This window comes from Alosa alosa, chromosome 17 (genome assembly GCF_017589495.1).
Source record: "Alosa alosa isolate M-15738 ecotype Scorff River chromosome 17, AALO_Geno_1.1, whole genome shotgun sequence".
NCBI classification, from domain to species: Eukaryota; Metazoa; Chordata; class Actinopteri; order Clupeiformes; family Clupeidae; genus Alosa; species Alosa alosa.
Window position 1 is genome coordinate 15,303,228 of NC_063205.1, and position 18,444 is coordinate 15,321,671.

The 18,444-nt window shown below is 47.0% G+C and overlaps 1 protein-coding gene across 1 annotated transcript in view; it reads left to right on the plus strand.

The window, feature by feature from the left end:
* Positions 1–18,444, plus strand: part of anks1b (ankyrin repeat and sterile alpha motif domain containing 1B) — a 253,036-nt gene that overhangs the window by 226,646 nt on the left and 7,946 nt on the right. Inside the window, exons 18-22 of the mRNA XM_048268812.1 lie at positions 3,144–3,251; positions 4,942–5,130; positions 9,048–9,173; positions 15,025–15,096; positions 17,604–17,690. Coding sequence (XP_048124769.1) covers positions 3,144–3,251; positions 4,942–5,130; positions 9,048–9,173; positions 15,025–15,096; positions 17,604–17,690 — 582 coding nt within the window. The remainder of the gene's footprint in view (positions 1–3,143; positions 3,252–4,941; positions 5,131–9,047; positions 9,174–15,024; positions 15,097–17,603; positions 17,691–18,444) is intronic.

Sequence of the window (18,444 nt, forward strand, 5' to 3'; positions counted from 1 at the left end):
CCTCCTCCCCTCCTCTCCTCCTTCCTCCTCTCCTCTCCTCTCCTGCAGCCCTGCTCTCCTCTCCTCTCCTCTCCTCCTCTCACTCCTCCTCTCCTCCTCCTCCTCCTCCCCTCCTCCTCCTCTCCTCCTCCTCCCTCTGCTCTCTCCTCCTCCTCTCCTCCCTTCCCTCCTCTCCTTCCCTCCTCTCCTCTCCTTCTCTCTCTCCTCCTCTCCTCCTCCCTCTCTCCTCTCTCTCCACCTATCCTCCTCCTCCTCCTCTCCTCCCTCCTCCTCCTCCCTCCCCTCCTCCTCTCCTCTCCTCCCCCCTCCTCTCCTCCTCCCCCTCTCCCCCTCCTCTCCTTCCCTCCTCTCTTCTCCTCCTCCTCTCCTCCTTCCCTCCCCTCCTCTCCTCCTCCTCTCCTCTCCTTCCCTCCTCTCCCCTCCCCCTCCTCTCTCTCCTCCTCCTCTCCTCCTTCCTCTCTTCCCTCCTCTCCTCCTCCTCCTCTCCTCTCCTCCCCTCCCCTCCTATCCTCTCCTCCTCCCCTGCTCTCCTCTCCTCTCCTCTCCTCCTTCCCTCCTCTCCTCTCCTCCTCCTCCCTCCCCTCCCCTCCTATCCTCTCCTCCTCCCCTGCTCTCCTCTCCTCTCCTCCTCTCCTCCTTCCCTCCTCCTCTCCTCTCCTCCTCCCTGCTCTCCTCTCCTCCTCTCCTCCTCTCCTCCTTCCTCCTCTTATTCCCTCCTCTCCTCCTCCTTCTCTCCTCTCCTCCTCCTCTCCTCCTCCCCTGCTCTCCTCTCCTCTCCTCTCCTCCTTCCCTCCTCCTCCTCTCCTCCTCCTCTCCTCCTCCCCTCCTCCTCCTCCTCCTCTCCTCTCCTCTCTCCTCCCTCCCCTCCTCTCCTCTCCTCTCCCCCTCCTCTCCTCCTTCCCTCCTCTCTTCTCCTCCTCCTCTCCTCCTTCCCTCCCCTCCTATCCTCTCCTCCTCTCCTCTCCTTCCCTCCTCTCCTCCCCTCCTCTCTCTCCTCCTCTCTCTCCTCCTCCTCCTCCTCCTCCTTCCCTCCTCCTCTCCTCCCCTCCCCTCCTATCCTCTCCTCCTCCCTGCTCTCCTCTCCTCCTCTCCTCCTCTCCTCCTTCCCTCCTCTCCTCTCCTCCCCTCCCCTGCTCTCCTCTCCTCTCCTCCTCTCCTCCTCCTCTCCTCTCCTCCCCTGCTCTCCTCTCCTCCTCCTCTCCTCCTTCCCTCCTCTCCTTCCCTCCTCTCCTCTCCTTCTCTCCTCTCCTCCTCCTCTCCTCCTCCCCTGCTCTCCTCTCCTCTCCACCTCTCCTCCTTCCCTCCTCCTCCTCTCCTCCTCCTCTCCTCCTCCCCTCCTCTCCTCTCCTCTCCTCCCTCCTCCTCTCCTCTCCTCTCCCTCCTCTCTCTCCTCCCTCCCCTCCTATCCTCTCCTCCTCCCCTGCTCTCCTCTCCTCTCCTCTCCTCCTTCCTCCTCTCCTCTCCTCCCTCCCCTCCTCCTCCCCTCCTATCCTCTCCTCCTCCCCTGCTCTCCTCTCCTCCTCCTCTCCTCCTTCCCTCCTCCTCTCCTCCTCCCCTCCTGCTCCTCCTCCTCTCCTCCTCCTCCTTCCTCCTCTCCTTCCCTCCTCTCTCTCAGCCTCCTCTCCTCCTCCTCCTCCCTCTCCTCTCCTCTCCACCTCTCCTCCTTCCTCCTCTCCTCCTCCCTCCTCTCTCACCTCCTCCTCTCCTCTCCTCCCCTCCTCTCCTCCTTCCCTCCTCTCTTCTCCTCCTCCTCTCCTCCTTCCCTCCCCTCCTATCCTCTCCTCCTCTCCTCTCCTTCCCTGCTCTCCTCTCCTCCCCTCCTCTCCTCTCCTCCTCTCCTCTCCTCCTCCCCTGCTCTCCCCTCCTCCTCCTTCCCTCCTCTCCTCTCTTCTCCTCCTCTCCCCCTCCTCCCCCCTCCTCTCCTCCTTCCCTCCTCTCCTCTCACTTGCTCCGTTCATCTATATGTCATATCCACTAAGGCCGGCTAGTGCAGAGCTGGCTGGCTAGCGTTTAGCTCGTTGGCTAACGTGTATTGTGTTTGGGGGCTGTCGCGGTTCTTTTTGTTTCCCTGCCCAAATTGACTCTCTGTAATGCATTAAACATTAAGCGCTCATGTGATTTGGATGGTGCCCCACGCCCGAAAGAGGCTTGCTATGGGGTCGTGAGTGACTCAGAGTATGTGCAATTATATTGTGTGTGTGTGTGTGTGTGTGTGTGTGTGTGTGTGTATGTGTGTGTGTGTGTGTGTGTGTATGTATGTATGTGTGTGTGTGTGTGTGTGTGTCTTGCGTGTTTACATAACAGTACACGTGTGTCTATCTCTATCAGTCTGTTGTAAGCAGTGGTCTGTCAGGGACTGAGAGTCAGGGACTGTAAAAGTGCCACTAGAGTGACATTTAAGATCAATTATCTTGTTTGTTTCTATGTGTCATTCACTGGTCTTTTCATCAAGGCCTAGTGTTTGTTTATATTTTGATTGGTTAGTTTGTTTGTGTGTGTGTGTGTGTGTGTGTGTCTGTGTCTGTGTGTGTGCAGCAGATGCTGTGCCAGTAATGGGCCAATCTGTGGTTGTTGATTGGAGACTGGAGGTTCTTTGAGGTACAGTCAGTATTTTAGGATGTGTATTTCTTTTCTTTGTATTTATATTTGGTTTGGTTTTGTATTTGTGGTCGTGTGTGTGTGTGTGTATGTGTGTTTGTATGTGCGTGCCTGCATGCATGCGTGCGTGTGCATCTGTTGTGTGTGTGTGTGTGTGTGTGTGTGTGTGTGTGTGTGTGTGTGTGTGCGTGTGCATGTATGTGTGTCTTTGATGAGGAGATCATTAGTGCCAGCAGGCCTGTTTGTATCATGCCTAGGAGAGTGAATTCTCTGTGGACGATTAGGCACACACTTCCAGCCTGAGCAGCACCTAACCACCTCCCCTCTCCCAGGATCCTGCTCCTTTTTTTGGGGCAAGTGGTCCCATCACAACCCCCTACACCCTCCAGAAATAACTGTTTACCCGCCGACAGATGACAATCACTGTGCAGTTTCTCATCCGTTTAATAAATCTCTCTCTCCTCCTCTCTTTTTTCTCCATATCTCTTTCTTTCTCTTCCTCTCTCTATCTCTCTCTCTCCTTCTCTCTCTCTATCCATGTGCAGGTGTTGAAGATCAGTCTGATTGGTCACAGGAAGAGGATCCTTGCATCACTGGGGGATCGCCTACACGAGGACGTGCCTCAGAAACCACCAAGAGCCATCTCTCTGAGGGTGGGTCACTCTCTCTCTCTCTCTCTCTCTCTCTCTCTCACACACACACACACACACACACACACACACACACACACACACACACACACACACACACACACTCTGATGTTCTACCATAGCCACACACACACATTCACACAAAAAGTACACATTATACACACACACACACTGACTCACACACACACTCTTCCAAGGGGTGAGGGGTGAGAACCTAGCGACACTAGCTGAAAAGCAAAAAGATGGCCGCCACACATACATTTTTCAACATAAAAATCCTTAGCAAACCAATATTTTTGGTTACATACACTGGTTTGGGTAAGGACTTTTATGTTGAAAAAATCCAATAATAACAACCCATATTGAATTTTTCATTAGTGTTGCTAGCTTCACACTGCTGTGGCCCTGCCCTGTCCTGTCCTGCTCTGTTTACCCTGGTTAGCGGTAGCTGGAGTCTGGACACAGATCTGGCCAGGGGCATGGGCAAGCCCCAGAGTGCTGTTAATTAGACTGCGCCGCCACAGACTGTTGTTTGATGACAGTTAGCCCTGTGGTGTGTGTGTGTGTGTGTGTGTGTGTGTCTGTGGGTGAAGTTCTAATGTTGCACTCTACAGGTGAAAGGCTACCCGTGTCCAATAAGTCCAGGTTAGGCCGGGACTCCTGGGACTAAATTTGATCGCTCTTCCCCAGCAAGGCACTCTGTCTCCCCAGGGTCTCCAGATACTCACCCTCCAGCTCTCATTTCATTGCACAAAAATTGGATCAGTTTAGCAGTGAAGTACAGAACAGACAGGGTGTGTGTGTGTGTGTGTGTGTGTGTGTGTGTGTGTGTGTGTGTGTGTGTGTGTGTGTGTGTGTATTGTGTTTGTGTATTGTGTGTTTTTTGTGTGTGTTCTAGTTATTTTCATATACTCTATTGTTCCACAGGTCAGGTGACTGTCTTGTTATATTTTGGTACCCAAACCGAGTACTATAAAAAAAGCGTTATCTATACTGGCGTCCTTTCATTCTTCACCAATGTGAATGTTGCTGAGCGATTGCTATACATGGATTTCTATGGAGCGTCATGAAAACATGCGTCGCATAACCAAGAGGCAGAAAGCACCAAAAAACAGCATAGAGCAATGCAAAGAGCAAAAGAATAAAATGAGTTTTTTTGCTGAAAACTGCACCAATTCAAAATCACGATGGTTAGAGCATGTTAAATATGTTTCAATATCCCTAACGAAATGCATGTCTTAACAGCCAAAATGACAAAAATCACGATGTTATAATAATCATTCAAATGAACGCGTCAAACTTTGAAATATAGTCTGAAATGAGATGTTATTATCATTGAGACAACAGGGGTAAAAAAATCTGATTGTAACTTACAGCAGCCATTATTTAGGTTAAGTTTATAACGTTGTGGACGGCCAACAAGCGTCTTCTGCCTCATGGCTGCTCGTGCATCTAGTTTTGTTGGTAAACGGGAAACCCGTGTATTTGCCAATAAAATTAAATGGATTGGTAATCTCTTTCTCTTATCTACACCTCAATACCACACATGTGATTATGCATAACAATCACACACACTGAATTCATTTTGGATGGTAAACCTACCCCTATTCAGAGTGACTAAACATGAATATATATGCCCTGAGCTTTCCTTTCGCCAACACCCCCCCCCCCCCTCTCTGTTACCCCCCTGCAGGAGCCCACTGGTAACCACACCCCGCCACAGCTGTCTCCGTCGCTGAGCCAGGCGGCCTACACCAACGCCGGCTCGCTGGACGTCCAGCACCTCATCATGCAGGCCGACGCCCGGCGCCGACGCAATGACAACTACTTCGATGACGTGCCGCGCTCCAAACTGGAGAGGCAGATGGCCCAAGTCAGCATGGTGAGGAGTAGGATCATGGGATATGTTGTTCACGATAGAAAAAGCTCTATGTGTGGGATCTAATGACGGGAAAAGTGACAGGTTAGGTAACGAGCAAAGACACTCTGAACTTAAGCTATGATCTGGCCTGTTGGAGCATTGAGCTGACCTACCAATGTTTGGTTTGATATGAGATGACCTTAAGTTAGATTTAGACTCCCATCATTTGAATTAGGGTCCATTGTGTACTAAATCATCGAACTGAATACATCCCTAACAACTACACCACCATGACTTTAGTGGGCCTTTGTATACTATCAAAATGAAAACCTATCAGAAAGTAACTCATATAATGAGGTGAATGATTTGTCCCACTCTGTGTCCATGTAGGTTTAATGTGACTAGCTCCTAATGCTAATGTGAGGGGGGTGTTGATGCTTGAAAGTTTGAAATCAGAGCGAGATGTTTGAGTTAGAGATGTTGCAATGCTGCTATCGTACTTGAACTGTTTCATCATCACACTGCATTCCCACTCTGCCCGTGGGCTATTTACAGAATGCAGGCACAGACACACACGTACACACACACACACACACTCACACACACACACACACACTCACACACACATACACACACAAACACACACAAAAACACACAAACACACACAAAGCAACAGCACAAACAAAACAATAGCTTCAAAGCCACAGCCTCGGTAATGTTCTGCGTGTCTGTGTGTGTGTGTGTGTGTGTGTGTGTGTGTGTGTGTGTCGTGGAGGCCTGCAGACAGACTGTGCTGTTCAGTCATGCTAAAACAATAAAGGCTGCCCTTGTGCTGATAATCAGCAGTGCTAAGGCCCTGAGGCTGTTTATCAACCCTGTTGGTGTAAACAGGTAAATAGACCCATGCTAGGCACGTTGAAATGAGACAGGCGGACCACGGGTCCCATGTTAAAGAGGCCCAGCACCACAGGTCTGTCCCCTGAGGTGTCATATCTGTTCAATCCCTACAAACATTAAGAATAATGGGAGTAGGTGAATTAATTAAGATTTTCAATGCATTTATAATGCGTTTGCAATTTTGAAGGCCTTGACATGATTGATGCAGCAGTCCATGGCTGTATGAAGAATTTCATAATTTCATGACATTATTATTATTATTATTATTATTATTATTGATGTCATGACAATATAGTTGATTATTTAATCTGTTCAAGGTTAGCTACACTTCTGGTGAGGACACAAATGTCATGTTATAAACAGATAGATTGACTCTGAGGAAGACGCAGTGTGTCAAAACGTCAGTTGATTGTGCACCACAATAAAACAAGTTAAAACATTCTCTGAGTGCTCCGGTCATCCCTGGGTTTAGTCTCTTTGAAGTAGCCCAGCCAGTTTCTCTGACCCTTTGGTCCTGGACTGTGAGCACCGAAAAGGCTTGAGCACAAGTAACACCCTTCTTACAAGAAATTAATTATTATCATGAATGCATTGCAATATTTCAATAATCATCAATAATATCCCTCATGCATAGAAAGTGTCCCTATCCATCCCTAGTGACCTGGTGCAGCTGAGTTGATTGACAGATAGTAACAGTGTCGTATCTCAGCTTCACTGTAGCATCATAGTCATACTGCATCGAGTAACTTTTCTTCCAAATGGTTTAATGGCCTTCGGATGACTCAGCATCAACAGAAGTGACTCAGCGTATAGTCTGCCATGTAAGCTGTGAATTGGGAGGCCCTTTGATCCAGAGCTATCAAAGGCCCATGAGTCGAGAATCAGGGAGTTTATTACGACAGACTAAGTGTGCATACACACACACGCACACACACACACACACACACACACACACACACACACACACACACACACACACACACACACACACACACCATTACACACACACACACACACACACACAGATCCTGACACCACACAAACACTTGAGCGCCGCAGACCGGACACATCAGACACACACACACACACACACGCACACACACACACATTACACATTAATATCACATACAGATCCCCGACACACACACACACAAACACCATGAGAGCCAGACAATCAGACACACACGCACACACACACACACACACACACACACACACACACACACACCACACACAGATCCTGACACACACACACAAACACCCTGAGAGCCAGACAATCAGACACACGCACACACACACACACACACACACACACACACACACGCACAGATCCTGACACACACACACAAACACCCTGAGAGCCAGACAATCAGACACACACGACATTGCATTATTATTGCACGCATGCACATGCGTACACACACACACACACACAGTCAACTTCAGAGCTGTGTTTGAAGTGTGTGCGTGCGTGTGCGTGTGTGTGTGCGTGTGTGCGTGTGCGTGTGTGTGTGCGAGCGTGTGTGTGTCTGCGTGCTTGTGTGTGTGTGTGTGTGTGTGTGTGTGTGTATGGGTGCATGTGTGTGTGCACACGTGACGTCCGTCTGGAGCAAGCGGATTGAGTCACAGCAGACGGTGGCAGCGGCTAAGAGGAAGTCTCAGAGCTATTGAAGAATTATCCTTTCAAAGCGAGCAGAATGTTTTATTATTTTATATTCTCCCACCACCCCCCCACACACACACACACACACACACACACACACCAGCTCAAGGAGAAGCTTTCCTAAACTCAGACGCACGTCAGCAGCACTGTCTATTGCCACGGGAATAGACAGATAAAAAGAGAGAGAATGAGCTGGACGGAGGGAAGATAGAGAAAGAAAGAGAGAGAGAGAGAGAGAGAGAGAGAGATATGCTAATGTATGGTATATGCTAATGTGATATAACTTGAGGACTGTAAGTGTACACGTACATAGGCATAGACATACCATGGATTTCCTGGTCCCTTGAATTGAACTAAAAATTGAGAGACAGAGAGAGAGATTTTAAGAAGGAAAGGAAACTGAATCATAATGATACACAGAAGAGGAAAGGGCATATTTTCAGATGATGGGGGCTGAAGCAGGTATTAAGAATTACGGTACCAATGAGAGAGAGAGACAGATGAGTGTTTAAAAGATAAAGATGAAGTTACTCTTCTCATGGTTAGTTTATTTGTTTGTTTTAAGATGGAGAGAGAAACTTCAGGATGTGCCCTTGGGCGAAATTAAGCACCAAGGCCTTAATGAATTCCCCTTTTTTTCCTCAGCATGGTGTCAGCGAAAGTTTCTGGAATTGTCTGGTAGCGGGATAGAAAAGGGAGAAAAACAGACTAAACAAACAGACCCCGCTGGTCGGAGAGGCTCCCCACAGCTGCAGGGGCCCCTCAGCTACCGCTGTGAACGCTGGAGACGCAGAGAGAGGGAGGGAGGGGGGGGGGGGCAAATTAACACTGTCGACAGATTCAGTTCGGCAGCAGAGCAGGCAATTCACCCAGGGCCAAGGGAGGCGAACTTCGTGTGTGTGTGTGTGTGTGTGTGTGTGTGTGTGTGTGTGTGTGTGTGTGTGTGTTTGAGCTGACTTCCATACTGGTAGTATGAAAAGCAAGGGCGAGAGAGGTCAAGGGAAGCAGAAGTAGTTGACTTTCCTGCACGAATAAATTGAAATAGATTGGAAAATGTCAGAAATGGTTCATGCAAACATTCTTCTTAAGACCAATGGTCTTACTTAATGTGCTGCACACTCCTGCCTCTCCCTTTCATTTGTATTTTCTGTTTTAGTTCTTAGTTCTTTAGTTCTTCTCTGTGTGTGTGACACTGTGTTTTTTGTCACTGTGAAGCCACACATAGTTTTTGCTTTTGGTCATTTTTTTGTCCGCTACAGCTGCTGTTCCAGGTTTCTGTGTTTATGGTGTTGTTGCTATGGATCCCTGTATAAAGATAATAATGATGTCATAATGAATGATGCCTGATTGGTTCACTCATTGTTGTTGTTGTTTTCAGCAAGGAGAATGGTGTGAACCAATCACGTTGCGACCCCCCAACGAGGCCACATCATCCACTCCAGTGCAGTACTGGCAGCATCATCCGGAAAAGCTCATCTTCCAGTCATGTGACTACGAGGCATATGTAAGTCATGATGACAATGGTGATGTGGGTGTTGACGTGTGGTGAGGGTGTGTATTTGTACTATGTTTTCTGTCAGTAATTACACTACAAACAAGCCACACACACACACCTTTTGACAGCAACTACTTCACTTGTATACATGTGTGTTATGAGTGTGTGTGTGTATGTGTATGTGTATGTGTATGTGTATGTTTGTATACATCTGTGCATTGGATTCGAGTGCACTCCACCATCTGAAGACACTTTTGTTACGCAACCCCTCCCCAACCTTCTCTCAGTTATTCAGTGGTGAATAACAGCGTTTCACCCTTGGATCAATACCACTCCGCTTTTTGCTGTTATTTTCAGTTCCTGAGTAAATTTAGACCAAAGGTTATGTAAAGCCGCCGCGGTTACGATGACGCAGACACCTGATTGGCTCTTTCTCTCTCTCTCTCCCACCACGGAGCGCCTCAACAACGCTGCGCGAGGCCGCGATTACAACCCCCAGATGGAGAAGTCTGAAATGTGAAATTCAATTGGCTCACACAATGCGGTTATCTGGGAACGGGATCGCCTGTGTGAGCGAGGTGCATCCTGGGGGGAAAAATGGAAAGATGAAATGGAGAGAGTAGAGGATAGGATCGCAGAGTTAGGGCAGGTGATATGATTACAGGCCGCACTCGTTTGCTCATCTCTCACTTCTCACATGGAGGGATGGGGAGAGGAGAGGAGAGAGAGTCTGTCTGAGAGATTTATTTTTTTTTTCTCTTTTTTTTTGTTGTCGTTTTTGTTGCTGTTGTTGCTGCTGTTTGCCGTCACCTCTGCGGTTCAGAGGGAGTTCAGTCCGGTGTTGGCAGTGGAGAGTTAGTTTATGGCGTCGTCTCTATGGCCTGACTGAAACTTCACAGCCCCGTCGTAAATCTCTAAAGGCGATGAGAAGGGAGAAAGAATAAGAGGGAGATTTAAGTACAGCTGTCGTCGTAAGATAAATTCAACACGACTCGGTCTCCATCTTTTCTTCTATTTATCTCTCTTCTCTCTCTTCTCTCCCTCTCCTCTCTCTCCTTCTCTCCCCCTTTCTCTCTCTCTCTGTCCTGTCTTTAAACTGTAGAGCTCTCCTCACTTCACCTCTGTCTTCCTATCCCTCCCATCCCTTCCCTCCCTCTTTCTCCTTCTCTTCTCACCCTCTCTTTCTCTCTCTTTCACCCTTTCTCTCTCTCTCACCCTTTCTCTTCCCCCCTCCCATCTCTCTCTGACCTGTGGCACTGTCATCACTTCACCCCAGCTCATCTTTCTCATCTTGCCTTATTCATAAACACACACACAGACATACTGTGTGTACAGTGTAGTGCTTTTTAAATGGTTATGTGATGTTTGTCTTTAGGGTATGTTTAGAGTTTATGTTTAGGAATGGGTTTGTGTTTTATGGTTGTGGAGTACTGTAGTATGGGCTAGAATTATAGGTCTTGTTTACGTCCATTGTTCTAGAAAACGTAGTGAATTAAATAACAACAACTGCACTTCCAATAAATTTATCTTTTATATCATTGTGAAAGAGCCGTTGCCGTAAAAGGCATTAAATGTCCTCCGTCATTGGAGCATCTGTGCTGTAATGTTATTAGTGCCCACTGCTTGCCATCGGATCAGGCATGTCTGAGGGCATAACGTTGTTAGCAAAGACCCAGCCTGCCCCCTCTGTCCTCTTACATGAGACACACACACACACACACACACACGCACACACAGATACACACACACACACAGATTCCCTGAGGCGCGGGGGTGAGTCGGGTTGGTCTCGCATGCAGCACGGCTGTATCCCAGAATTCCACTCTAATCGCCGCCCAACATCTGTGCCTCTTGCAGATCGCCCGTCACACCCCCTCTCCCGCGATAAGACATGACAGGGACAGACGGGGCCCCGTTCAGGGCTTTTTTATTGTCTGACCATTTGCAACGAGGGCATATCAGGCCTTCAGTGGATGAATGTGGCCTCCTATCTTCAGCAGAAACAGATTAAACGGCACTTCAGTCCCATTAAAGGAAATTGGGAGATCACAGAGGAGGGTGTAGACGCCTGGTGCCATTCATTTACGGTGTCTTGTAAAACACAGTTGGGTCCTTCGCTGCAAGTAACCGATGTAATGGCGATGGACTCGGAATAGATATGAGAAAGCTAATAGAGTGGACATCTCAATTCACAGCAGCGTTTTGCTCCGTGCCTTTGAGAAAGCAGTAGCCAATTAAGCTTTGTAGGCTGTGATGACGCATTCTGGCCAATACCTGATCACTTAGACAATGACATCTCTATTACAGTCCCCAATGGTTTCCATAGTAATCAGCATCAGAGAGTTGCTATGAGAGATAACATGTTTTGATCACAGAAGCACAATAATTGTGTCTGTTTTACCAATTCCATGCCTACTTCCTATATGTCTATTGTACTGTTTCTATATGGTATGCACTTTCTATTCTACCAATCCCAGATATTCTTGTGTCGTTTCTACTGAATCTATGCTGACCTATGTCCATTCTACTGTTTTTCATCTGCTTTGTCCAGTCCAGTCCAGTAGGATGTCTTTCTGACATGCATGGCTTGCCATGTACACATTCATGAATCTGCTCCTCTTGTATACTGGCTGTGAATGACCTTTGACTTGTGATGGTGTTTTGTTAGAGTGCTTCTGAACCCTTCTCAAGTTAATGTAGTTCAGTACATCACAAGTGTGTGTATGTGTGTCCTTGTCCTCTCCTCTGCAGCAGGAGCCAGAGTCTCCTGAGAGCCACAGGGGTCAAAGGTCAGAGAGGGTAGTCTGCAAATAAGCCATGACAGCATGGAGAGGTGACATCAGCCACAGCTTCAGGGAGAGAGAGAGAGAGAGAAAGAGATAGAATGAAAGAGAAAAGAAGAGAGAGAGAGAGAGGTACATACTGTCTATTTAGAAAGTCAGAGAGAGAAATCGCGAGAAAGACAGAGAGAAATAGAACGGAAAAAGAGAGAGGGGGAGGGGGAAAGAAAAAACGGAGAGATGGACATGCTATATATTGATTAAGCCGCACAGAAAGAGAGGAGAGAGAGATGGGATGGAGAGAGAGAAGCCAGACAGGGCTGGTGAGATTGTGTGAAAAAATAGGTTCAGGCACAGAGAGCGACAGTGAGAGAACTCAGGTAAACGTGGCAGACAGGGAAGGCACAGGAGACGAGTGCTGACTGTGAGAGCACCTTATATACTGTACCACACACACACACACACACACACACACACACACACACACACACACACATATACACACACACACATATACACACACATATACACACACACACATACACACACACATATACACACACACATATATATACACACACACACACACACACACAGACCAACCCGGAGTGCTGTGATGTTCTCATAAACACGTCTTCATTAAATCAGGCCGCTGCCAGCTGACACATCAGCACTAAACTCCGTCCTTGTTGAGTCGCGGCCACCCACAGCACCAGCACCAGGCTGTCCGTGCCTAGAAACGCGCCCATGTGCTCTTGCCAGGACCCCCCTCCAAGGTTGTCCTACTGGCTGCCCGAATAAAATTACCCCCTCCACCCACCCCACCCATCCGCCTGGGCACAGGGCCATGTACAGTTTGGCCCCGGGCCAGGACAGGAAATGATGTGCCCGTGTACATGGTGATGTCGTCCAGGCGAGGCAATTTCTGATCTGTCGCTGTGTCTCAGTCAATCAATCAAACCACCCGCTCACACACACACACACAGATACGCCATGCAAGTGACTCAACTCATCACGCAACCCTCACACACACACACACACACACACACACACACACACACACACACACACACACACACACACACCTTATCGCTCTTCTGGACCTCATCAAGGCTTCTTGCGGCCCTGGCCAGCTATGCTTGCCACTCCATCTTCACTGTCTCAGCAGCAGCACTGCTCCATCACACTTTAATTATTCACCAGGTTCCATCACGTGTGTGTGTGTGTGTGTGTGTGTGTGTGTGTGTGTGTTGTGTGTTTGTGTGTGTGTGTGTGTGTGTGTGTGTGTGTGTGTGCGTGTGTGTGTGCGCGTGCATGAGAGTGTATGTTCTCTACATCTACAGCTACTTGAATCAAGGGTATCTTACATAGATGTTATTACGGTATTAGTGGAAACAGACCTGAGATTAGGCCTGTAATCCTTTTTTAATCTCACGTGACAATATGCCGTAGGTGCCAAGGAAAATCCTTATCATCATCATCATCATCATCACATTGTCATTGTGATTACCGTAAAACTCCAAATAATAGCCCGGGCTTTTATTTTCCCAAATCGCCAAACTGCACCGGCTAGTATTAGAGACAGGCGTCTATATGAGACAGGCCTTTAATTCCCTTTACACAAAACTTTTCCTCTGCAAAGATGGAAAATATTATCGAATTAATTATTTCAAACACACTGAATGTCTACCTATATGACTAGGCTATCTGATGACAATTACGGATCATCATTCATTTAGTGTTGAGATGTTGTTCATTGAGTGAGATACAGTAAGATCCAAATAGCGGGGATAGCCAGAACAGATGAAACACGTTTTAATTAAACGTGAATCTACAAAGAGATCGTGATCACACTGAAAGCTCATATTTTGTCACTAGCAAATAGCCTATATCGGCCCTTTGTCAAATACAGTTGCATTATCAGCCAAAACCGTTCAGGAATTATTTATGCAAAAGTGGAGCTTAATGTTTAATTCTCATCTCCTTTTCATGAAACAGCATGAGAGCATGAACCATACTGTTTCTCCGCGTATTTGCCAAATTTGACTACAGTCTACATTCAAATCAGGCACACAGGAACATATTTTTGACCAGGGGTGCTGAATAACAAAATAATCATGGATGTCCGTGATTTCTCCCCAGCATATGATTCGAATTTAGACAGCTAAATACCATTTCACCGCTGCATGGAGGGGTCTAAAGGTGAGAAGTTTATAATGCCATGGGCAGCCACATTCCACTGCAATATGCAGCACTTGCCACTCCGACTCATCAATAAAAATTGTGACACACCAGTCCCATAGAAGCACACTTGACTTTACATCATTAACCTATTTCAGGCCCAGAGAATGTCCATAGATGGGGCTCTGATATAGCCTAGTCTAAGGTAAATTCCTTTTCTGATTCTTTCTCTTTATCGTTTTAATAAGAATAACATTTTGCGAACCGTTCTGGTTTGTTGCCACCTCCAAGCTTTCCGGCCTATCATAAGAATTAACACAAAGGATGAATTGAGCGATGAAGCGGAACTGTCATAGTTAAGTCAGGCATAAGTTCATTTGGAAAAAAAGTTACAATTTGGAACTCTAAAAGCTTTTCCCCACCGGTCTTTTAATGCCATCTAATCATAAATATCTTAACCCATGCTTAACCCAAATCACACCCAAATGAGCAGACAGCAATATTCTAAGGTTTCTTTACTGGACCAGACATGTGAGTGCTTTGCGGCGGCCTTTAAACCAAATTCCACTGCTGTAACCTCCTTTCTATAGCGGTTTTAAAATTGTCATTGCAGATCTTTAAACAGACGAATCTGACAGGTTTAGAACATTAAATACAACCCAGAAACTAAAGAAACAGACCAGCCTCTACTGGAGACCGGCCTTTAACCCAAACCTGTAGCCATGCGAAAGCGTTTAAAGAACGGCGTCTCTTAGGGACTTCGGCGATTATTTGAAGTTTTACGGTAATATGTGAATGTTATGATATGTACACAGTCTTAAGCCTGATGAAGATGTGTGTGTGTTTGTTTTTTTGTGTGTTTATTTGTTTGTTTGTTTATTTGTTTGTTCCTTCCTCAGTATCTGGGCTCCATGCTGGTGAAGGAGCTGAGGGGCACAGAGTCAACACAGGACGCCTGCGCCAAGATGAGGGTAAGAGTCATGCCGCGCTAAATGACCCCATACAGTGATTATTATTATTATTATTATTATTATTATTATTATTATTATTACAAATAAAGCTTATTATACTGGACTAGACAGTACAACCAGCAGACAGACAGAATGGTGTTCCGTTCCCTGCCAGTGCCCACTTTGTTGATGCTGTAGCAGGAGCGAGAGGTTGAGTGGAAGTCTGAGGACATTGGGCATTACGTAATGAAGCATTATTAAATATGAAGCATTTGTTCAATTTCATAAATTGCCAGTGAGGCAGAGGTGAGGGAGCAGGTAGCAGGTCGGAGCAAGTAGCAGGTCGGAGCAGGCTGATTAGCCCCGGTGACTCGGCAGGAGCCTCTCCCCTCCTCATCTAGTCCAGTCATGCCCAGCCACTCTCACCTGAAGGGCATTCACACACCTACCACAACAGGCTACAGCAACACAAGCACACACACACACACACACACACACACACACACACACACACACACACACACACACACACACACACTCTCTCTCTGTTGACTTGCTCTATAGACACACACACACTCTGTTGACTTGCTCTTCAGATACACACATACACACACACACACAGATAGAGAGAGAGAGAGACCCACGTGTGCACACACACCCACACTCTGTTGAGACCTGCATTGCCACTTCACCGCATCAAAGAAGGAATGCATGGTGGGGAATGTACAGAAATCATCCCCGACTCCCACACGTCTCTCTTTCTCTCTCCATCTCACTCACTCACTCTCTCCCTTCTTTCTCTTCCATTCTATCTCTTTCTATCTCACTTTCACTCATTCTTGCTCTATCTCTCCAGCTCACTCACTCACTCACTCACTCACTCACTCTATCTTCCCTACCCCTCTATCTGATTCTATCTTGCTCTACCTCTCTTCCTTTTTCTCTCTCTCTCTTTCTCTCTCTCTATCTCTCTCTCTCTCTATCCCTCCCCCTCTCTCCCAGGGGTGGCACTGCAGTGTGAATCTCCAGTCTGCACCAGTCCCTTTAAAATTCATGGGATCTGCCACAACCCTTTCCCCTAGTACTCTCTCTTTTTCTTTCTCTCTATATATCTCTCTGATTAGGTTAATTCTTTTTTTTTTTCCTCTACTGCTCTGCTCTCCTTTTTTTTCTCATCCCTCTCTCTCTCTCTCTCTCTTGCTCTCTCTATCTTTCTCTCTCTCCCTGTCTCTCTCACTCTTTCACCCTGCTGATCTGATCCATTCAAATTAAACAACCAAAAACATGTGCTAGACACCTCCTGGCTCTTTCTACAACCCCCTCCCTCTCTCTCTCTCTATCTCTCTCTCTTTCTCTCTCTCGCTCTCTCCACCCCCACCCCACACACACAAACACACACTCCTCCATGCCCCCTGCTGTACGCATACACATGTATATGTAAATCCACTGCAGTGCTCAGTGTTGCTGTTGCTGTGTGTACTTCCACTTCAGAACTATCTTCATCACAGCAACACTGCAGAAACTGCAGCAATCTTTGCAGTTTCAAGTGCAGGAGGTGGGGGGACAGGAGACAGGAGATTGAAACACACACACACACACACACACACACACACACACACACACACACACACACACACACGCATAAACAGACAGAGAGAGAGGAGAGGAGGATAGACAGAGATAAAGATGTATAGTTAGCATCCATGCCAGTCAGTAGCTACTTCAAAGGAATGCATAATGCTCTCAACTAGATCCTTTGTTAAATAAAGAGTTGCTTGACAGGGAGGAAGATGGAGGGAGGAAGGGAACAGAGTAGAAACCCAAGGCTGAGGAGCTCCCAGTTCTGTCTGCTCACATCCTCTCAGAGGGAGGCCAGGAGAGTACTGATGGGCTGATATCACTATAGGCTTCTACACACCTCCTGTTGCATGATAAACATGCTAAATTCAATTCCATTCAATTGTATTTAAATAGCGCCTTATTCCACTGGATGCTCATACGGATGGAGTGTGTGTGTGTGTGTGTGTGTGTGTGTGACCGATGTGTGTGAAACAAACAATGTGTGTGTGAAATGTGTGATGATAATCCCACACCTCAACATCCATGCCTTACTTTTTGATGGCAGTTGCGGGGTGTTGTGTGTGGTATTGACCGGTATTATTGTGTTATTGTGGTGTATTGTCCACACCTCAACATCCATGCATTACTTTTGATGTGTGCAGTGTGTGTGTGTGTGTGTGTGTGTGTGTGTGGTGTGTGTGTGTCCACACCTCAACATCCATGCATTACTTCTGATGTGTGCAGTGTGTGTGTGTGTGTGGCGTGTGTGTGTGTGTGTGGTATTATTGGTGTGTATTATTGTCCACACCTCAACATCCACATGCATTACTTCCTGATATTATTGCGGTATGTGTATTATTGTGTGTGTGTGTGTGGTATTGTAGGTGTTGTGTGTGTTATGTGTGCTGGATTCATGGTTGAGGACTGGTTTGTGCTGATCTCTCTATTCCTCTCCTCCACGTTCCAAGAAGTCGACAGAACAAATGAAGAAGGTGCCGACCATCGTTCTCTCTGTCTCCTACAAGGGGGTCAAATTCATCGACGCCACCAACAAGGTGAGAACAGCCACTGTTGACCAAACACCTCCGAGCAGTGCTAGTGTTTCAGATTTTACTGACTGGAAGCACATCATATTCACCTTTGGTTTAATTTCAATGTCTCTCTCTATCTCTCTCTCTCTCTCTCTCTATATATATGCATTCTTCTCTATATATATATCTGATATATATATATACTCTGTTCTCTCTCTCTATACTTGATATATATCTGTCTCTCTATATATATATATCTATATATATATATATATATATATCTCTGTCCTCTCTCTGTAGGCTATATATATATATCTGTGATATATATATCTGTCTGTTCCACGGAACGTCATAAGGACATGAGGATCGGAACATCTGGTTGATGGCGACGGGACCTGGGGATCTGTCCGCGGTTTGCACTGCATCACCCAAGAGACCTCCAGAGTCAAGCCACCACTGCTGCCCGTCTTTACGGCCTTGGGCATGGGTGGGCGGGACACGCTGGCGTGCACACACACACACACATATGCCGCACACGCATACACACACCGCACACACACACACACACACTGCGCTGGTGTGCTTCCCAGTATATTCCCAAACACAAAGCAATGGTCCGGACGAAACCCTGATGCACTGTTGATTGATCTCTGGAATGACCTTTACTGAATTGTCTCAGTACTAATGCTGGATCGGACTCTAACTGGATGACCAGACATATTAATAAACCAGAATGATGTATGCTGTCAACGTCCACGTAATATGGCGTTTCGTTGTG